The sequence below is a fragment of the Equus quagga genome, chromosome 15 (assembly GCF_021613505.1).
Source record: "Equus quagga isolate Etosha38 chromosome 15, UCLA_HA_Equagga_1.0, whole genome shotgun sequence".
NCBI lineage: Eukaryota > Metazoa > Chordata > Mammalia > Perissodactyla > Equidae > Equus > Equus quagga.
Window position 1 is genome coordinate 77,288,805 of NC_060281.1, and position 22,732 is coordinate 77,311,536.

General features: G+C 49.3%; 1 protein-coding gene across 2 annotated transcripts in view; it reads right to left on the bottom strand.

The window, feature by feature from the left end:
• NOS1 (nitric oxide synthase 1) overlaps nt 1-22,732 on the bottom strand; it is a 96,570-nt gene that overhangs the window by 23,456 nt on the left and 50,382 nt on the right. The window contains exons 7-18 of one of the 2 annotated variants that reach the window (XM_046640251.1): nt 22,443-22,534; nt 19,587-19,728; nt 17,133-17,272; nt 15,314-15,488; nt 12,175-12,276; nt 10,257-10,451; nt 9,758-9,843; nt 7,274-7,418; nt 6,201-6,305; nt 5,580-5,638; nt 4,487-4,588; nt 2,744-2,860 (exon numbers count right to left, since the gene is read on the bottom strand). In XM_046640251.1, the coding sequence (XP_046496207.1) occupies nt 2,744-2,860; nt 4,487-4,588; nt 5,580-5,638; nt 6,201-6,305; nt 7,274-7,418; nt 9,758-9,843; nt 10,257-10,451; nt 12,175-12,276; nt 15,314-15,488; nt 17,133-17,272; nt 19,587-19,728; nt 22,443-22,534 (1,460 nt within the window). The remainder of the gene's footprint in view (nt 1-2,743; nt 2,861-4,486; nt 4,589-5,579; nt 5,639-6,200; nt 6,306-7,273; nt 7,419-9,757; nt 9,844-10,256; nt 10,452-12,174; nt 12,277-15,313; nt 15,489-17,132; nt 17,273-19,586; nt 19,729-22,442; nt 22,535-22,732) is intronic. The other variant, XM_046640252.1, reaches the window with a different exon arrangement.

Consider the following 22,732-nt stretch of genomic DNA (forward strand, 5'->3'; position numbering starts at 1 on the left):
ATTGAAACTGGAGCGATGAGTTCACAAGTGGGACAAGAACACTCCACCCCACTTCTTTCCCAGGTCGGTATGTTCTGCTGTAGACTGTCACCTCAGACAAGCCAAGGTGTGGAGCTGTTTAACCATCCCATACAGAGGCTGCCTCTGCCCCTGAATCTCTTTTTAGGGATCATGGGGCCGAAGTGGTGACAGATTGAGATGGGGGGATGAGGGAAGGAGGTGGGGGAAGTTGGGAAGGGACTCTCTGTCACTGGAGAATGAACTTGAGATGGGTCCAGGTGTCTCACAGGTCAAATGAAGGTTAACATGGGTCAATACCACTCCTTTCAAATCCACAGTCATGCTTTCTCATTTCACTCTCCGCTTCTTTCCGGCCCTCCTTTCCCTGGGGCTCTGGAGCCTTTCCAAGGAAATGATGTGGGATTCAGCAGTGTTTCCCCATCACTCCTCCACCCATGATCTTCCTGGAACTGCATAGCTCATCCTTCCTGCAGGGGGTGGCCTGACTGGTAGAGAGAGCTGGTGCCGGAGGGGACTGGTCGGAGGGGTGCCAGGAAGGAGCACTTCTGCCCCAAGCCATCCCCCTCAGCCTTCGCCGAACACCGATCTGGAAACTCCCAGTACTAGTCAGGCCTTGTGGTCAAGGCCTCGTGCCCCAAAACTCCAGTATTCATGTTCATGACGTCTGCCATACTTGAATCCCACCATTACTGTTAGTTACTTGTTAGCACCATTTAACTTGCTTTTAATTTGTACTCACTGGTGCATCAAACCCACTTGTGTTCACTAACAGATGGCTCAGGTGATTAACTCATTAATATGCTTCCCGACGCGCCGGAAGGCCCACACCACAGCCACCTCCCAGATGGACATTGCCATCGCATTCTTCACCTTACGACTTCAAAACTCCTACTTGAAACCTCCAAACCAGGAGTTGGCAAGCTTATTATTTATGGGGCCAGATAGTAAATATTTTTTGGCTTGTAGGCCAAGAAGCAAAATTGAAGTTATTATATAGATACCTATAGAACAAGAAAGAAAACAAATTCCTACACTTTTTTCATTGGCAAAATTAAACTATAACAATTATTATTTATTTATTTATTTTTTAAAGATTGGCACCTAAGCTAACAACTGTTGCCAATCTTTTTTTTTTTTTTCTGCTTTTTCTCCCCAAATCCCCCCCAGTACACAGCTGCATATTTTAGTTGTGGGTCCTTCTAGTTGTGGCATGTGGGACGCAGCCGCAGCATGGCCTGACGAGCGGTGCCATGTCCACGCCCAGGATCCGAACCGGCGAAACCCTGGGCCGCTGCAGCGGAGCGTGCGAACTTAACCACTCGGCCACAGGGCCAGCCCCAAACTATAACAATTATTGAATACAATTTTTTAGTAATATATGTCTACTAGTGAGAAGAATGGAATTTTGGGGGGAGGATAACATTTTGCTTAATTGGGGTTTAAAGGTAACGTTTTCTAGCACCAAATGAATTGCAAGTGTTCATCAGTGAAAACCATCCTTAGCTCACGGGTTGTACAAAAATATACAGTGATCAGGCTGGATCTGGCCCACGGCTGTAGTTTGCCAACCCCTGTTTTAAGCCACGATAGATTTAGTAAGGGAAAAATGGGTCTGACTGTCAAACCACAGAACCGATGTTTCAATGTCAAGTCAAAAAATACACTGATGTCCAAACTCAGAATGTACCACATCAAGGGTGAATCCCAATGTAAACTATGGACTCTGGGTGATAATAACGTGTCACTGTAGGTTCATCAGTTGGTCAAACGTACCACTGTGGTGGGGGATGCTAATGGTAGAGGAGGCTGTTTGTGTGTGTTGGGGGGTCAGGGGTATACGGGAAATCTCTGTACCTTCCCCTCTATTTTGCCGTGAGCCTAAAACTGCCTTAAAAAAATGGGTCTATTAAAAAGTGTGCTGATGGACATAACACTTCAATATCTAGGAACCCTCTGATCTGTACTGTCTGTTAAGCATTGTCCTGAGCAGGTGTGGAGGAGGTTCGGTTAGTGAAGGTCTGAGAGGTTCGTGGCCAGGCCTGGACACTGCCTACATCAGCCTCATCTTGACCAGTATCTGTGAAACCAAGGGTTTGACATCCAGTCTTGTTTCCCTCCAAATACCCACTAAATTGAATGCACAATGGTTGAAATACAAAATATCTGCCCATGGACTACCTAAAATTATCTCTTGGTATGTGACCACGCTCTGGGAAACATGGGGTTAGATCAGTTTTTTGCAAATCTGAGTGCACGTTGGAATCAACTGGGGAGACTGAGAAAAAAGATCAGTGCTTGGGCCCAATTCTACACCAATTACATCAGAATCTCTGGATGTGGGGCTTGGTTCTTAGTACGTTGCAAACATCTCCAATTGATTTTGATGAGCATCCAGGGTTGAGAACCACTGGGTCATGGCAAGGTGTTTCCAGAAGCTTCTATTAAGTGTAAAACATATCACTTGGGAAGGGCAGCTCATTGAGCAATTTCTAGGGATTAACATTCTTCGGCACAAATGAGGGACTGATGATGGGGTGAAACACAGGTGATGGGGCTCTGAGGAAGTGGGTATAGGAAGAGTCAGGTGAAGCCAGGGTGGAGCTGGGTGTTCCAGGGATGAATGGAATGGATGGGAGACCCCCTAACGAAGAGCCCACTTTGCAGCTATGTCCACTTCCCCAAGAGCCTTCATCTTCCCCGATGCCCTGGGACCCTTGCTCACCTCACATTCGCCAGGGGCCCGGTACTCTCAAAGTTGTCTCTGAGGTCTGGCCCATCGCCCGATGATTTGCGGGAGTCGGAATAGGAGGAAACACTGTTGAATCGGACCTTGTAGCTCCTGGCAAAACGAAAGAGAGTCTGTGAGCTCTGGCTTGGAGCCCCGACCTGAAGTCAACATCCTCATGGATCTTCAAATTATCAGTCCTGTTTCTGGCACCTTCTCTTGCATGTTGAGTGAAACCATAACACTCCTATGGCCTCTTCTGGAACATATCAACATACCCTCGCCCACCACAATGATACAGCTAGCCACCTGTGCTTGGCGCTATCTGACCACACTCGACTCAGGAAACTTGAGAACCAGTCAAAAGGATTTAATCAGCAAGAAGTCAGGAATAGAACAGACCATCAGACCAGAGTTCCTGGCTTCCCCAATTTTAAAGTGCACAAGAATCAGCCTGTTAAAATGCAGATTCTGGTTCAGCAGGTCTGGTGCAGGCCCGAGAGTCTGCATTTCTAACAAACTCCCAGGAGATGCTGAAGCTGCGGGCCCCCAGACCTCACTTTGAGTAGCCAGCAACTAGACTTGTGCTGTCCAGTATGGTAGCCCTCGGCTACGTGTGGCTATTTAAATTTAAAGCTAAATCAACTCAACTTAAATGCAATGAAAAATTCTGGTCCGTACTTGCACTGGCCTCATGTCAAGTGCTCAATAGCCACGTGTGGCTAGTGGCTGTCGCATCGGATGGCACAGACACAGAATATTTACATCATCATAGAAGGTTTTCTTGCATGGTGTTGAACAACCCGTTTAACACTCTCTTCCCATAAAGCTGTGGTCCTTAGACATCTGAAGGGTCTGTCACATCTCACATTTCAAGTAAAGATGAAAAAAGTTCAGCATTGGCACATGGCATGAAAAGAGATTGGATTTCTTATTAAATTGTTTAGAAGGGGAAAGAAGATGTCATTGGACTCAGACCTCAGCATGAGAGACTCAGGAGATTTGAGAATAAAACAAAAATCCGCTTTCCAAGTTTTCCTCTGAAAGCGGTAAGTTTTATTCTCAGAAAAGGCAAAAACAAAACATAAAACCAAAACCAAATCCCCAAGACCAAAAAAAGAAAAACCTCCAAACCAAAAAGACACCCCTCCCCCCACAAACAAAACGCAAAAACTCAACACACAAATCTGAGTGCAACAGACAAAAAAAGAAATTGCGCGTTCTGGCAGCAGAGTTTCTAAGCTGGATGTTCTTCAAAGTTTTCGCTCCAGCATCAGGAGAGTTCTAAATATACGTAAGTGTATTTTCTGCCCTAAAATAGTCGCACATTGAGTCACTTCTCCAAATAAGTCAGGCAACATATCAGGGGGTGGCTGTGTTCTTAGTGTGGGAGGGATGGTTGCTGGTTGTGAGATAAAAATACCAGCACATGTATTTGTATGAGGTTTTTCCAAATGCTTCGTTGTTATCCTTTGGTCCACACAACAGCTCCCAGAGGTGGTCGGGGCAGAGATAGTTTCTCCCCATTTGGCAGATGAGAAAGACTGAGGCTCAGAGGGGTCGAGCGGCTTGCTCAAGCTTGCTTCGTGAGTTAGTGGCACAGCCTGGATTAGAACTCAGGTCTCTTTGAGACCCAGATGTGGCCTTGGATGCTCCGGCATTGGGCATGCGGGCACACATATGCACACACAGCTACACACAAACACAGGGCATACCCATGCATGTGCACACACGCTCTACCTGCGCTGGCTGTCACGGGCTGCAGCCAGACCATGGACTTCTGTGTCACCTCGGGGGAGGGGAGGCCCTTTACGGGGAAAGAAACGCAAGGGTTCCGGGTACCTAGAGGGGAGAATGGATGGTGCCCTATCTCTCCCTGAAGGAGGGGTGAGGGGGAGCCAGCTGGAGACCACCAGGATGAGTGGGAAGGAGAGGGGCAGGGAGAGTGAGCACTAAGAAGCTGGCACTGGGCACAGAACAAGGGCTGCCCACAAGGGACTCGGCTATGGTGCATCTCCTGGATGTGGAGTGTATGTGAGTTTGGCAACACGTTCTTGGCTAAAAGAAAACCAAGAGGGATTGTCTGTGTAACACCTCATCCAAACACCAGCCAGCTTTGGCACTGGATGCTCGACTTAAGACACGGGGCTCTGCTCCACGCTGGAGGAGACGCTGCGCTGGCCTCATTGACAGGCAGCTCAGTATGCATGCGCCATATGTTCTCTACTTTATGGGGGCTTTAAGGGCTTTTCAAGGGTAATTCTGATTACAGGTGTTTGTCATCTTACAAAACATCTTTAGGAGCCAACCCCGTGTTAGATGTAATTTCACCATGAACATCTTTGGACTGCAGGCATTTTTCGTCTAACGAGGTATCTTTTGGACTCAACTCTACATAAGCTGCAACTCCGCCATGAGCATCAAATGGAAAAGTTCTACGGAAACAAGTTCATTTCACCGACTTTGAATGTATGTTTCCAGAGGGGGAGGAGATAATAAGAGCTGATATTTACACAGAGCTCTTCATTTTTCCCAAGACGCTTCCATCTATTTTCTAATTTTCTTCTCACAAATTAGAAAGTTCAGGCAGGTATAATAAGCCCTATTTGGTGGAAAAAGAAAGTGAGGCACATGGCTGTAAGGCGACCAGACCAAGACCTCCTAGTCATCAAAATGTGGGCCGCAGACACCCACCGGCTAAAATAGGTCACAAATGGACCTTAGGTCGGTCACAACTGCCATCCAGAACTCAAATGTGAACACTAGGTGCCAAAAGACAACTTTCAGTTACTCCCATGGGATGTCCTGTGACACTGGAGGGTCATCCACTTACTTCCTTTCCTCGTGCACAGAGTTGGGGTGCCTCATTTCCATCAAAGCACAGCCGAATTTCTAGAGGCAAAAGAGATGAGTGGGATGTAAAGCTCGTATCATCAAACCTGGCAGATGGTCGGGTGCTGAGGACCTAGGGTCCTAGGTGGCCAAAGAGGAGCTGATGCCTGGGTCTCAGGATGTCAGAGACGCTCAGGGGCTCGGGCTGGGCAGCAACGCTTGAGCTGCACATGCACATGGAAAGGCCAGCTCTTTAAAGGACTACAGCTGTGGGCTCCTCCACCCTCAGCATACAAATCCCCTTTGTGGCTTTCTCTCTATAAAAATATTGTCCCCACTCCTCTTATCTGGAGCAAGGGACACCAAGCTCTTGATTGGAGCATCCATTCCAAAGAAGTAATTCACTCAGGTGACAACATTTTCACCCGGGATCAGCTAGTCGGTGGACACCAATAGACTGAGGACACGCAATTGTCCAATCTTTGCAGAACTTGGATTCAAATTGAAGTCACCGGCTTTGAGGCCTCTGGGAGGATTGCTACTGAATAGGAGGTCTAGCTTCTGCCCCTTCTTCCTCCCACTAATGGAAACACACGCTAGAACTGCTGAAAGCTCAGCTCACCTCTCCATTCTCAGGGGGGTCTCCATTGCCGAAGGTGCTGGTAACCACCAGGACCAGAGTTTCATGTTCCAGGTGCACAATGTCATATTCTTCCATGGACATCACCTATGTGGGAGAGGGCAAAGGAACGGCGGAGGGAGAGGAAGGAGGAAGGTGATGAGAAAGAACCAAAAGTGATGGGGGAAGGAGAAAGAGAGAGAGAGAGGAAAATGGTGACCCATCTTGAGCCATCTCCTTTGGAAGGAGAACGAAAGTTCTGGGCATCACAATTTCAATGGGCTCAACTGGGTAGAACTAAAAGCTTTTTGGTGGTGTGGGACCTTTCTATGGTCACTGTGGCTTGAAGGGCCATAGAGAATCTGGGGCAATGTTACAAGGGGTCAGCTGCCAGTAGAGACAGATCTTGACTGAGACCTTTGAGCTTCTTAGAATCAACTGATCCTGGAATCTTCTTGACCACATTTAGGCTGGGAATGATGGCTGGGTCTGACCCAGTCTGCTCAGCCTCCTTTCTTATCCTGCCTCCAGCAGTGGGGAGGACCTGGGCCAAACCAGTCTGTGACCCCTGCTTCAGGGAAAAATTCCTGCCCTATATCTTAGCATCACTTGAGCAACGTTTCCCAAAGTGGGTTCTAGGGAAGCCCTGTCTCCTGAGATGCTCCTTGAAAATAAGTGAGCCATGAAATGTTTGGGAAACATTCATATTCTCTCCCCTCCTCTTTTGGAGATCATAACACATACTTGCACATGAAAGGCTCTGAGAGGTCCTGTGGCAAAGAAACCCATTAAACTGTATTTAATGTAGAGTTTCAAAACTGACTCCAGTTTTTCATAAACTTTCTAACATTTTTCTCTAGACATGGGGGTTTCATTTTGTGACTTCTGGACTCCTGGAGGGCTCACAGGGACAGGGGCAACACGGTCCCCTGAAATTTATGCAGATGTGTACGTGCATGCTGACGGGCACCTTCCAAAGTGCTTTCACCCATTCTCAAAGGGTTCTTGCCCGGTGACCTCCCTCTCTCCCCTTATTTACCACGAGGGGCCCGAGAGCAGGCACTGCCCCCACCCACCTTGGCATCAAAGGCGTGTTTGAAGATCTCACACAAGGTTTTGGCGTAGGCCTGCGACTTGCCCGTCTCTGTGGCGTAAAGGATGGTCGCCTTGACCCTTTTGGCCATTGCCTGCCCCATCAGCTTGGCCGAGAACTTGACGGCTCTGCGGGGAAGAGAGTGGAGAGGAAAATGGGAAATGCCAGGCTGGGCCTTTGGGGCAGAACCATGACCCATGACCCAAACAGGAGACAACTTGCTCTCCTGGTCTTTGATGGTGGCATGGACAGAGCAGGCCTGAGTTTAGGCACCATACTCACCCCTTTATGAACTCCCTCCAGAGCAACTAGTCATGAGCTAAAATGGTTGGTTAGTTCTGTTAGTCTGTTACTTGATGGATCGAGTCCCGGCTTGAGAACCTTGGTTTACCAAGCATCACCCCAAAAGATGATCCTTCACTCATTCACTCATTCATTCGTTCCTCAAATGTTTGTTGAGTGCTTATCTATGTGCCAGGCACTGTTATAGCAGCTGAGGAACGTAGCTATGGACAAGCAGCTGTCATGGGGCTTACATTCGTGTGTGCACGTGTCAGAGAGAGGGGAACAAATCACTAAGAAATCACCATGTGTTGAGTTAAAAGGAATTTTAGAGGTTTACAGATCCCCAAAGGAAGGACCAGGTCTGGTTCAGTCAGCCTTGCACATCCAGGGTCTTGCACAGACCTCGATACCCAGTGGGCGCTAAATGTGCATCTCTCAAAAGAAGGAATGAATTTTAAAGATGTTGCTACATCAAAGCCTTGGAGAGTTTAAATGGCAAGTCTAGGCTCTTTCTAGCTACATGGAGAATTCAGAACCAGAGTTCCTTCCTCCCTGCCTAGGAGGGCATGGGGCTAGCAGACAGGCGAGAGGCCCAGACTCTCCTTCTGAGCGAGCATCCCTGATCCAGCTCTCAGTGTAGACAAATTGCTAATTACCTCCACCTGGGGATTATTGGTGGCAAATTCCTCATTTTTTAGAATCAGGGAAACCACCCACGCTGCAGGAGCACTCCAGCTAGGAGGGAGAAATGGAAAAGAATAAAAGGTGCCTGGAGGGTTCCCTTTGAATGATGGGAGCAGAAAAAGGCATCTATAATTAACTCCCATTGTTTCCACCCCAAATGCAATAGTGCAATTAACGTTTTAGATTTCTCCCTCCCTTCTTCCCCCAGAGACAGTTGAACTGAACTGAAGCCAAACGCTGCCCTCCCTGCGAATATTTGCGATTCTCTCGTTAGGGAAAGAATGGCTGCTGATATGTTCTTGCTTGGCTGGAAGATGGGGTTAGGAGAGAGGGAGAGAGACGCCACGGGCCATATTGATGGAGCCAGGACCTAGGTTAGAGTCCTGCAAGGCCCACCAGTATCTTGCTTCATGGGTCCATGGCACGGACAGCACTTTTTGCACAACTAGCTGCCATATGTAGAGAGTTCTGGGTGCAAGGGGGCTGAGGGAAGAAAGGAAGGAAGTCAGTGCATACCCAGCTCCTCTGCCAGAAAGCGAGCTCCAAACAAGGGGTCTGTGCTCAATGGACCAGTGGGGCTCTCTTTTTTAGGAGAAGGCTGGCATCCCCATTGGATCATCATCATTGGTTCCATCCCACTTGTCAGCCGGTCCCTTGGCTATCCATGCATTCTTCAGGGCAATCGCTCTTCAGTGGTCTTGGTCCGTAACCCCCTTCCCTCCCTTCTTTGTCAATTAAGTCTTATTCATCTCTTCAGCTCAGTTGTCATCTCCTGAAGGAAGCCCTCTCTACCCTCCCCAACTTGGTTAAGTCTAATTTGCGGCCATGAAGTGTTCCCAATGGCACTCGCAACGTTTACCGTATTTGTGTGATTCTTTGACAAATGAATGGCTGCGAGCTTCATGAGGGCAGGGACCACATTCATCTGGCTCATCATGGCATCCCTGGAGCCTAGCACAGTGCCTGGCACAGAGTAGGCGCTCAGTATTTATTTGTTGGCTGAATGAATGAATAAATGAATGAGTGAGTGAAGATAGAGTTCAGGCCTGGACGAGAGCCCCCTCTAGGCAGCGGTGTGCTGGAGCCGGCTCATCCCAGCTCCCCTCTGCTCTGGGTTCAGTGACTTCTTGTTGACATGAAATTGGCCATAGTGGGAATATTTACACCATGGACATTGGCCAACGTTACAAACCTATTATTACTATTATTGCTATGACTATTATTATTATTCAGAGAGCTGTTTTACCAACACACCACTGCCTCCAGGACAAGAATTTAGGAAAATGGGGCAAGGAAAGGGAGGCTGGGGTGGGGGAAGAGTTGTGGCGACATTCACATCCCATACTCTGAGGCAAAGAAGGCGCAGGGGGTTGGAGAAAATGGAGAAATCACATCACACAAGAGGTCAGAGGCACAAGCACCTGGCCTGCCTCCTTTCCTGAGCTCTCTGAGATTTTGGGCACATCTACTCCCCCCACTCCAAGTCCAGGAGACTTACTCTGCCAGCTTCTTGAAGCCGATGGCTCGCCGCTTTGTGGGGGTCCCGTTGGTACCCTTCCAGACATGGGTGTTCCAAGGATCAGGCTGGAAAGAGAGGACTATGGTCAGCAGCGAGGGAATGTGGGTCCTCTTTGGAGATGCTCAGGATTCCCTGGGGGCTTGTGGCTGCCCACCCATGCCCAGTCCCCAGCCCCTTAAGGGAGTGATTCTGCCAGTGGCGACCAGGACAGAGTGGCTGGTCCAGCCTCCATGCATTGTCCTGCTACACCTTCCCACCCACTCTTAGTCCCTCTCAAACACTCTCCTGTGACCCCAGACTACTCATTTCGGCTCCATCAGTCTTCCAGCTAGAGCTGTGCTGTCCCACACGGTAGCCACTAGCCATGTTGGCTACCGAGTGTTCAAAGTGCTAGTCTGAACTGAGATGTGCTCTAAGCATAACCCACACACCGGATATTGAAGACTTAGCCCGAAAAGAAGCAGGGACGGGGCAGGACCTGGTATTCGAAGGAGGGGGTGAGCCGGTAGTTGAGCATCTCCTGGTGGAAGACAGGGGTGATGCTGCCAGACATGGGGGGCACAATCCACACCCAGTCAGCGGGGCAGCCCCCCCGGCAGCGGTATTCATTCTCCATGTGCTTGATGAAGGACTCAGTGGCAGAGTGGTGGTCAACGATGGTCACTTTGTCACTCTGTGGGAGGAGAGGGGACAAGGAGTCAGGAGGTAAGAGAAGCTGGGGTATTTTGGGACTCCCTCCCCCATAGAGCAGTGGTTCCCAAAGGCTGGTCCTGGAGATGATTTTAGGCGGTATAAAGTGATTCTCCACACTGCTGTTTCAATCCCTCTGATTACACCCAGGAGAAAGTCTCTGTTTGGTGCTAATGTGTCTTTAACGCCTCTCTTCCCAATCTTCCTCTTTCCTCCCCCTTACCCCTCTCTCTCTTTTTTTTTTTTTAAGATTTTATTTTTTCCTTTTTCTCCCCAAAGCCCCCCGGTACATAGTTGTATATTCTCCGTTGTGGGTCTTCCTAGTTGTGGTATGTGGGACGCTGCCTCAGCGTGGCTCGATGAGCAGTGCCATGTCCGCACCCAGGATTCGAACCAACGAAACACTGGCCCGCCTGCAGCGGAGCGCGCAAACTCAACCACTAGGCCACTGGGCCAGCCCCTCTCTCTTTTTTTTTTAATAAGAGAGAGGAACCTCTCTCTTATCTAGCTAGAATTCAACAACTTGGTTTCATCTTCCTTGTGTTGTGTATTTATTTACATTTAAAATTCTCTTCCTAATATGACAACTGATATTGGCTCTCCATTTATGATGTTGATACAACAGCCTCCTAAAATAGAAATTTTTAAGTCATAAGGATGAGTTTAGTAAAATGAAAGCAAGGAAATCCCAGCAGAGGCGGGTGGCCTGAACATTGGGTACCCAGCCCCGGGGCCCGCTGTGGTTGGCTGGTTTGGATTCACACCTTATCCAAGCAGTGCTGTCCATCTCTGCCCACAAAACCGTGTCCCCTTCCTGCACTTTTCCTTTTCAATCACTCATCTCCCTCTCATCTCTGCTGTCTCTGACTCGCCGGTCTTCACGCCGGTCCACCAGTCCACCAAACCACGCTGCATCATTTCAACAACTCCGGAAAGCTCGCTCCTCCGTGGCTGAGGGAGAAGGGAGGGCACGTCCGTCCCCCTCGCCTCATCTCCACTGTCTCTTCCCTGGGATATTCCTCAGTGTCCCCATTCTCCCTACTCTAGACATGGGACCTCTGGTCCATACCCATGTCTACCCATGACTTGCTATGTTCATTCTACTGTCTGTGTGTGCCTTCCATGGATGTCCATGAGGGTCTAGCTCCCCAGATGGTCAGCCCCCAGAGGACAGAGCTGCTCTCTATGGTAGAGAGCGACCTTTATACTATAAGTCTCCTGGTTTGCCCAGGAGAATCCCAGCTATGCCCATCGTCCCGGCACAGCTATTAGCAGGGACAATTATTGCTCTCAAAAGCGTCATGGTTTAGATGACACAGTTTACAGCCATCCTACTTTAATACCATTTACCACAGAGCCGCATGCATGGAGGGGCCTATATGCTTCTGAGAACGATGATGAGTATTTGCCTCTGTTATGCGATCGTCTGAATCCCTGAGAGGCAACAAGACACAGAGGGCGTCTTGCCATCTCAGTTCTAAAAAATTGTAAGCAACATCACCCACTCCCCTACCTATTCATCTCTGCCTCAAACGGTGCCCACCCAAGATCCACAGTGGAGACGCAGGCACGCATGATGGGGGCAGACCCTTCCTGGGGACAGACTCCCCCCAGGTGCTAGGTCTCCTGATCTTCTGCTCCAAGGCTCTGAAAGGGTTTGGTGCCCCTTTGAGGCCTGACCGCCGGGATGCGCGCCCTGGCGCTACCTGGAAGCTGTAGAGAACGGCAATGTTGATCTCCACCAGCGCCTGGTCCTTCCACAGGGAGGACGTCTTCCTCAGGTCCAGGTTCATCTTCTTGGCCACTTCCTGAAAGGAGAAGGAAAGACAGACTCACAGGCTGGGGCGCCTCTGGATTTCAGACTAAAGAGGGGCAGGGCTAGCTGGTGTCACCAATGAATTTCTTAATTAGTTAATCAACCCATTGGCAGACTGATTACTCACTCACTCACAAGGTTGTTTATTGAGAACCTACTGGTAGCAGGAAACTAGAGAGCAGTGGCTGGCCCTTTTATTGTTGAGTTTACCTTCCAGTGGGGGAGAGAGATGGTTAATATTGTGATGAGTGTAATTCCTAGGAAGAAAATAAGTCAAGGAAATGGGATGAAGAGGCATACGGTGGCAGGATTAATGGAGCCAGGATAGTCAGGGAAGGCCCACTGTGGAGATGGATGCCAGGTGAGAACGAAATGATAAGAAGCAAGACATTTGCAGAGCAAGGGAGGGAAGCTTCTAGGAAGAAAGAGCAGCACGTGCAAAGACCCTGACGTGGGATCAGGCTTGAGCCATCTGAGATACAGAAGGAAGGCCAGTGGATCTGGAGGATAGTGAGCCAAGGGGAGCTCATGGGAGAGAGAGAGAGGCAGGACTGAATCATGCAGGATCTTGAAGGATGTGCCAAGGAGTCAGGATTTCCTTCCAAATGGGATGGGGTGTCTTCGGAGGGTTTTTAAACAGAGGTGTGGGTCTGGGAGTGACATCATCTGCTTTGTAGTAGGAAAAACTCGCCACTCATCCTGTTCCACCCTGGAATGGCCACTATTTGGAATCTGGATCATGGGTGCTTTGAGCTCATGGGGACACCTGCCTACTCCATCTGGCAGAGAGGAAACGGAGACTCAGAGAGGTGCATGGACTTGTCCAACGCCCACAGAGCCAGGTGGCCTTGGAGCTGGAGCCCAGGCAGACGCATAATGACAAAGACCTTGGAGCTGCTCCCCAGCCAGCTCACTCCTTTGGAAAAACTACCTGGAAAAAACAACCCCTGACATTTACGTTATAGCTCAAGCTGAAGCAGGCGCTGATGTCAGGAGTGGGGAAGACCCAGTAGAAAATTCATTAATTAGATCCTCGCTTTTCACTTCCTCTGTCAATTCTAGTCACTTGTGGGAACCCAGGTCTCATTATGGAGCTCGAATGCGACAATGTCTCAGGTTTACGGAAATCGCTTCCCAGCTCCAGCTGTCAACATTTGTACACGATGGCAGCTAGAATCAGAGGGCTGGGTGGGAGGGAGTGTCATTTAAATCACCCAGTGACTACTCTTCGCAATCGAAAGGTAAGCAGAGATCATGAAAGCAGACCTATTAATGCACTCTTTGAGGCTGAGGCATCAGGTTCTGCTTGGGGGTCATTGGCAGTGATACATATGCAGAAAATATGCAATTTGCTGCTTTACATAAATACATATAAAACTGGAGTTATTTTATGAGAGAGGAAAGTGTGTATAGTCAGTCAGGATGCTATTGTCACTTCTACAGCATTATTTTGGTTAAAAGAATAGAATTTAGTTGCAGAAAAGAAGACTATGTGACCAAAAAAATCCCCAAAGGTAACTTGAGCCACATCTATGGAAATTGCCTGAAGTGTCTTTTCCTTTCCTGCCAGAAGTTTGTAGAGATCAGTGGCTGCCCAGTAGAATCTTCTGGGGAGCTTAGAAAAATGCGGATGCCCAGGGCCTACCCCAGACCAAGGACACCCGAATCCTGGGGAGTGGGACCCCACATAATAAAGTTCCCTAGGTATCCAATGTGTGGCAAGGCTCAGGACCCCTGGCTTCTGTTTCCAGGCTAACACCCACGGACTTTTTATCTTCATTGAGATGTAACTGACATACAACATTATGTGAATTTAAGGTGTTGATTTGATACATTTATATATTGCAATATGATTACCACCAGAGTGTTGGTTTACACCTCCATCATGTCACATAATTATAATTTCTTTTTTGCGGTGAGAACAATTAAGATCCAGTCTCTTAGCAACTTTGAAGTTTATAATACAGTATTGTTGATTATAATTATTATTCTGTGTGTTAGATCTGCAGAGCTTATTTATCTTTTAGCTGCAAGTTTACATCCTTAAACATCTCCTCCCTAATGCCTGCACCCCGACCTCTGGTAGCCAGCATTCTTCTCTCTGTTTTTACGGATTGGCGTTTTTTAGATTCCACGTATATGTGGGATCGTCCAGTATTTGTCTTTCTCTGTCTGACTTATTTCACTCAGCATCACCCCCTCGAGGTCCATCCGTGTGAACATCCACGGATCTTAACAACATCAACCCAAGGCTTGGGTCTGGTTCTAATCTTGGTTCTGTACCTTGTTTACTGGGTGACAGAGGCCCAGCACTTAACTTCTCTGTTTCTCAGTGCCTTCTTTGAAACAAGGCCGACCACAGCAGACCGTTGTAGGAACAACATTTGCTGACAAAACCGGAGCAACCCTGATGCCTTCACCAGAGCTCAGCTCCAGGGAGCACTCGGCCCCAGCACTCTCTAGGAGAGGAGGATGACTCAGCCAGGGAGGGAAGCAGACCCTCACCGAGAGATGCGTATGGTGGGGAACCACTGGCAACCCTCCTCTCTTGCTTTTCAGAAAAGAGACAAAAAATGCCCCAAGTTCACAGGTCATTCTCAAACCCCTCTAACAGGGTTTGATGCTGGGAGGCAGTGTAGCAGAGTGGTTATGAACTTGGACCACAAAGCCAGACTGGGTTCGCATCCCAGCTCTGCCGCTTGCTAGCTGTGTGACCTTGAGCTTGTCTCTTTCCCTCCAAAAGACCTGTTTCCTCAACTGTGAAAGGGGGATTATCATACCCAAAGGTTGTGGTGAGGATTAAATGAGCACGTAATACACGCAAAGTACTTTGCACGGGGCCCAGCACATAGCACACGCATTGTTAACGCCACAGACGGCTCTGCAACCGCCAAGGACTTCAGCAGGATGGCAGGTTCTGTTTGAAGCCCTTCCAGTTTCCAAGCGCCAACGCCCAGCTGTGGGGAAGGGCTGCCGAGCCCAGCCCCTCTGCCTGTACTTTCCCATCACGTGACAGGGAGGGACCTTACCTCCAGGATGTTGTATCGTGAGTTGTCACAGTAGTCACGGACGCCAATCTCCGTGCCCATGTACCAGCCGCTGAAGGGACAGGCACTGAACTCCAGGCCGCCAATCTCCAGAAGCATGTTGGACACAGCGGGCAGGCCGTACCACTTCAGTCCCAGGTCCTTGAACCACTCAAACCTGCAGAGAGCAGCAGAGCCCCGCTCGCCAGGGGGCAGGAGCCTCGTCGGCAGGCAGTGGGTGGGACAGCCTTAGTCTGGGGATGCTGGAATGCCAGCGACTGACCAACTGACCACGTCAGAGCCTGATCCCTGGGCTCTGCTTATGACCTGTGGAATCTCAGGTTCCACAGCTGGGGCCTGAGAATATGCATTTTAACACATTTCCCAGGTGATTTGGATGGACACCCAGGCCTGGGAACCACTGCCTTAGGGGGCTGTTTATCTCCCAAACCCAGCCTGAAGGTTAGTCCAGGAGAAAGCGAGTCTCACTGAGTTCCTTCCTACCCCAGGGCCTTTGCACAGCAGTTCCTTCCTCCTGGGATCTTCTGCCTCCGTCTGTGCCTGTCCAGCTCTTAGCCACACTTTGGTTCTCAGCTAAAATGCAGCTTACTCTGGGAAGCCTGCTCTGATGCTCACTCTGGGTTGGGTCAGGTGACTTCATGCCTTTCAGTGCCATAACATTTCCTTTGCAGGACTTTATTGGAATTAAGCGATTATTTGGGTAACTATATGTGTAAGATGTGTATCTGTGAGATCGAAAGCGCCATGGAGGCAGGGACCAAGTCAGCCCCAAAGCTAACACAATGCTTGGTCCAGAGTGGGAATAAGAGATTGTGATGAATGAGCAAATGAATGAATGAGTGAATGTAGGCCAAGTGTCATCAGGCAGACTGAGTGAGTTCCCAGATATGGGGCAGAGTGAGGAGCCTCAGGACATTGCTCCCTCTCCAGGACTGGGACTAGGGCACCAGCCTTGGGCGCAAAATGAACGGGGCACCGACGAACCCAGTCATCATGATCATTATTATTACTCATATATTTATCAACATTTTTAATTAATTCAATGTTTACAAAAATCAAAATTAATGCAAAAAAAGTCCGTGATGAATAAATCATCGAAACTTTAAATAAAGTCAGGATTCCCCCTTGGACTCGCAGGATTCACCTTGCTCACTCCACCCTCCTCTCAACCCTGAGCTGGATCCCGTGTGTTAAATTTTGAAATATTATGCATCATGGATCTTTAAAAGAGTTAATTTTGATTTTTTAAAATATTGCATTAAAATGATATTTATCTTGACGATCGCGTTTTCTAGTGGCCCCCGCAGTTCTGCCCCCGGGGCCACTGTCTCCCTGTGGATTTCCTTGACTCTCAAAGCGCACAATCTGCCCGTGCTGCTGGCCCCAGCTCTCGCAGCTCCTTCCCGGCTCCAAATTCCTCTTGGACTTGGCCCACGCTGGGTCAGGTAGAGTTTTAAAAGGCTCCCTCTCTTTAAAATTTGTGCACACAACAAGATGGTGGGTGCTTCTGCTCCTCCAGCCCTTGGGGCTGGACGAAGAGCAGATGTGGGGTGATCGCTCAGGAGTGGGGTGAGGAGGGAGACTGAGTCAGGAAAGACGGCGGGCCCCAGGCTGGTCAAGGAAGATTTACTGATTCTCGAGGGAGCCCGGTCTGCCCCGGCCCCACAGTGAGTATAGGAACCAAGACCCCCTTTCAGCCTCTGTCTGGGCTGGAGAGAGAGGCAGGGGGATACGGGATGGGCAGAGAGGGGCCCTGGGCCAGCCCACCCCCCCTCACCCACTGCATGCCAGCCCCTCTTACTTGGGGTGTCTGATGGGCACTTCCAGCACCAGCTCTGGAGGGATCTGGAAGAGCTCAGGGTCGTTGCCGTTGGCCTGGAGCAGGAGTGGCAGGACGTCGAAGCGGCCTCTGGGGGGTTTCCAGCCCTGCTGTGTGCAGATCTGCAACCAGACCCGGCCAGGTCACGCCCAGGTGCCCCAGACCCTCCAAACACGACCGCAGTGGGGGAGGGGCAGAGATCCCCACGTGATCCCCTGGAGGCTGCAGGCCAGGCCACCTCCTTCGTGAAGTCCTCCCTGACATCATAGGTATCTCGAGTAACTTCTCGTGGGCCCGGGGGACAGGGTGTCCTCCTGCACGGGCTGTGTTATGTTTACCAGGTCTTCCCTGCCCACTGGGAACCCCCAGAGGGCAACAACTGACTCTGACTGTCGTGTCTCCAGCACCCTGGGGCACAGGGCCTGGGACATCACAGGCGCCCACTCCAGTGTTTGCACTGGGTGCCCTGAGACACGAAGAAAATATAGCGAATTTGAGGAGGGCAGAGCTATTAGAATTAGTGCGTACAATGCACCTGTTAGATCAGCTGCCCAACTGACATATAAAGCGAGCCCCATAAGTGATTTAGAATTTTCTAGTCGCCACATTGAAAAAAGTAAAAAACAACAAAAAATCCAAACAAAATCAGGCAAAATACATAATATATTCAGATTAATTAATTATACTAGTTAGTATAATGAAATAATATATTCATTTTTAAATAATACATTTTAATTTCAATACTACTTAATTATTAAATAATTACTTGTCATAATATATTGATTATATTAATTTACTAATACTGTATTAACTAAGGTATTGATATTAACATATTTTAAGAATACAACTGACATTAAAATTAAATACATAATGTATTTATTAATCCAATATATCAAATACTGTATAACAAAATTAAATGTACTAAATATCACCATTTGTTATTAATGACAAATTATTAAATAAATTATTAATGTTAATATATTTAAAGATATTTAACATAATTAAATGTTTATTAACCCAATAAGTGTGTAACTTATGAATAAATATAATAGATCAACCCAATATTATTCACAATATTATTATTTCAATATGGAATCAAGAAGAAAATTACTAATGGGATATCTTCCAATCTCTTTTGTTCTTTGTCTTTGAGATCCAGCGTGTATTTTATGCTTACGGCACGTCTCAACTTGGACTCCCATTTCAAGTGCTCACTAGGCACCGTGGCCAGTGGCTGCCGTATTGGGCAGTACAAGGACAGTGGGTTTCAAAAGATCCCACTACATGGGTAGGTCTGGGGTGACTCTTTCTGCTGTGTCAGTAGAAAGAGGAAACACGAAATCATGGAGTTGGGAGAACACGACCCGTCTGTGAATTTTCTGGAGACAGAAGGAGAGGAAGGGGCCGTGGCGTTCATGTTCCGGTGGCCACGAGGACAAGGTCAGCCAAGTATACAGTTAGCGCTCAGCCAAGTGGAGCAGAGAGTCTGGCTGAGTCTAAAACAGCACAGGTGCGACTCCTGGTCGCCTTGGTTACAGCCCCCTCCTCACGATAGCAACATTTTAATAAGAAAAGCCACGTTCGAAGGAAGGCAGCAGCAAGGAGCTTGTGGAGGGGCCTTGCTGGTTCCATGGGGTGGGGGGGTGGGGTGGGAGGAGGAAGGTGCTCGTGGAGTGTGGGGGGCATCATTGGAGGAAAGAACAAAGATGCAGCTCGGCTGGGGCTGATGGTGATCAATAACAGGAGCTCCAGGCCTGGGTGCCGAGATCATTCTAGGCATGGGGTCTGCCGGTGGGTCTCCCATGGGCACGGTCACTGTGAGCGACTGTGCCTTACCTGCGCAGCCTGTCCACATCAGCACCTGAAGGACCCCCGGATGGGGAGATGGTGGTGTTCATTTTCCTGGTGGCTCCTATGAATTGACTCGGGCTGCCAGCAATTGTGGTACACAGTGCTGGTACCACAGAGAGTCCAGCCCACCCAAAGAGGGGATGGGTGGGTAGAATAGTTGTAAAAACGAATGAAGAAATGAATACTATGAGTCTGACATATTAGCCAACTCAGAAAAGCTGAATGCTAGACGCAGCTTCCATATGTCAGCTCCTCTCCTCCTGGTGGGAGGCAGGAGATTTGGACTATAGTTCAGCTTTCCCTCTGCTCATTCAGTAGCTTTGGGTCACTCATTTGGCCATGGTGAGACTCAGTCTATTCATCTGTGAAATGGGACAATAGTTCCCATCATGAGGGTCAGGTGGGGTAGGGCCGTGAAAATGACCCAATGACCAGCTGTAACAGAACCAGCTGGACCGGGGTGGCGAAATGGAGAAGAGTAAGCTGCCTTCCACTGGCTGCTCTCCCTGGGATGTTAACATGAAACTAAGAAGACTATGGATAAAGACCATCCTGGGGATGAGAGATCACGTGGGGGCCACGCACCTCTGTGAACTCCACATTGGCTGGATCCCCCAGGATGGAGCCGTCGGGCTGCTTGTAGCCGGCATAGCGGATGAGCTGGGAGTTCCAGACTCGGAAGTCGTGCTTGCCGTCGGTCCTCTGGGGAAATATGGTGATGGCAGACCTGTCATGGAGAGAGGGGGACATCTGGTGTGAGGGCGGGGCTTGCATTTTGGGGGCATCATGGAAAAGACGTCACCAGGTCAACAACTGCCTGAGGTTCAGGGTGGATTACATTTGTGCCAAGGTCCCCAGGCCCGTGGGGCAGCTGCTGGAAGGGAGGGACCTTGCTCCATCCCTCCACTAGACCAGCGGTGTGAGGAAAGGTGGAAGATGGGAGGCCCCACGCCAGCCCGCTGAAGGAGGGAGCTTCTCTAACTGGAGACTCAAACGATCTTGAGTTTTCCAGAGAGTTCATCTCCAAGCATCTCGGACCCTCTTTCCCTTTAAGAACGCACCATCAATTTCCAGTTCCATTCTTTCTCCTGCCCCCATCATCAATTCTCACCCAATTTGCCCACCCTCCCTACCGTACCAAAGTCTACAAACTTGCAACTAAAGGGGAACCAACTGCCATTTGCTTTCAGTTTTATTTACTTGAAAAGAAAACTATAGATTGCCACTGTCCTCGCCTACCGAACTAGGCAACTATGAGAGCGTATAGCGTTACTAAATTGTGGAAAGATGATGTTGTCTGCTGAAGGCACCTAGCTGGAGCCCCGCTCTCTTTTTGTTTTGGGGGAGATCGGCAGTGTTACGGCGGCGTTAATGATGTCTTAGCACCACACTGAGACTTTCTCCTTGGCATCATCAGAAGGATTAAAAAAAATTGAAAGGAGAGTAACTTTGCAGGTTGTGGTTCAGTGTTATCTCATGCCAGGAGCTTCTGTCACTCAGACTCGTCAGTGCCATCAGTGGCCCGAATCCAAGGCGATGGAAACACTATCTCGGCTTGTGTCAACGTGGGAATGACATGGTAGGTCCAACTCATAGCTCATAGATCTTCTCCCATACACATTCGAGCCCTGGAACTCTGCCTCACTGTTCCCTTGGTTAGAATCCGTCTCTGCTGTCATGCATCTAAATTCAAGGCCCCATTCAAAGTCACTTTTTCCACACGGCATCCCTTGTCTTGTCTAGTACCCAAGGCCTTCTTTCTGAGCACATTTAGGTCTTATCATCTGCACAAGACAATACCATGTTTAATACTGCAGGGTGGTGCGTCACACCTGGGGGCGAGTCTAGAAAAGGGGCTGAAGGCGAAAGTTGCATAGAACCAAAGATGCTCTTAAAAAGCTTGTAGCGAAGGCGCCATATTGGAGATGAACATAGAATGGGTCAAACCATCAGTTTTCCCTCCAGCAGTAAAACCCATGGCTGTTCCTTTGGTTGAGCAGCAGATAAGGGGGATTTGGGTAGTATGTACATTTAAAAAGCATCTTTAGTGACACCGGAATCACACACGGCAGGGTGGAACGCTTATTCTATGTGTGGGAACCAAGGCCAATGGAAGAAATATAACACATTCGCGCCTCCCATCCCCGCAGCTCCCCAGCACGATCTCACTGAACGGCAGGTCCCATGCCCTGCGCTGCTCTCTCCCTCCCGTCTTCTCTCCTGTCTGCCTTCCTCTCCTATATTTAGATTATTTCTAAACATGGTATACATTCTCTTACGGCTTTCTCATCATGTCCAGACGTGTGGTTTAAAAAGTGTGAAAAAAAGAATCAGCTGAATATTCTCTTCAATGGAAAATCTCATGAAGCTCTTCAATAGATAATTGAAAAAAGTGGAGGTATAGGGCCTGGCCCACGGTGAGCCCCCCAGATTGCCTTGTCACACTTGTTCCACTATTTGGAGCTACCAGAATGGCCCATAAGCTCCTTGAGGGCTGAGACCTGACCGGGCCCTCTTTAAGGCTCAGGATATGCAGGAGGGTTCTTTGAAGCTCTCAGAGGGCCAAGGTCTTTAGGAAAAAGATCTAGATACCGATTCCCCAAGCAGGCCCTGGGCTGACATTACAGCCCCTTTTCCTAGTGGTGGGCTCAGCTGGCAAACACGGCTTCCACCTCAAGGAAGAGACACATCCAAGAAAACCCACACCAACAAGCCACTTTGGAGATGAGCTCAGCTTGGCCTGGGGGCTTGTGGGAATATCCCTGCAGTGGCCCCCAGATGGGGCTGGTCCTCAGCAGCTGGGAACAGATGCCAGGGCAGGACTGAGTGAGCAGGATTAACAAGTGTAACGGCCTGTCTGCATGGCCCAGCTGTTCCTTTCCAGCTGCTCCTCTCCCAGCTGCGACTTGACAGTGTGGAAGCCACCAGCCCACATCGGTGCCTTTCCACCTTGGCCTGCTCCCTGGGGCTTCGTTCTTTGTATGGCGCAAGAAGGGTCCAAGGTGTGGCTTGGCTTGGTGGGAACCTGAGGGAGTGGTCCCCACAGCAGCGGGAAGAGAAGTTGCCTTTTAAACCGAGGAGATTCTGAGGCAGCTCCAGGCAACAGAGAAGGAGCTGGAAAAGCAGGTCACCACGGGCAATGAGTTTTTCTGATTCCCGGGAATGGGAACCATTCCTTCCTGCCCCCTCCATGGGTGATATTGGACTGTGGGTTGAATGTGATTTTGGTTGCTGCAGCTTTGCAAGCCACACGGGAGTCTGTTTTTCCCAGAAGAGGAGGGACACGGCGTGTGCAACAAGGATGCCAGGCCACCTCTCCCGGCTTGGGGCATCTCCCCAGGAGGAGAGCGGGAGCATTTCCCTGGCCAGTGGGCCAAATCCAGACCCAAGGGTCAGCCCCGTGGGGATGCTGGCTTCCCTCCCCCAAGCTGGTCGGCTCACCTGAGGTTCCCTTTGTTGGTGGCATACTTGATATGATTACAGATGTAGTTGAACATCCCGTGAGCCGTGGTGCAGTCGCGGGCATCGAACACCTGGAAGGGGTGCATCATGGGATTGAGTGGCTCCTCCATTCCCTCCTCGGCTCCCCCGAGCCCCCTTCTCATGGGAGGAGAGCCCAGAGCACATACTCCAGCTGTACCCATCCAGTGCCTTGCTAGGGAGTCCCAGGCTGCATTTTATATTTTCTTTTTCTATCCTAATAACCACGGTTAATCAAACCTGGAAAAATC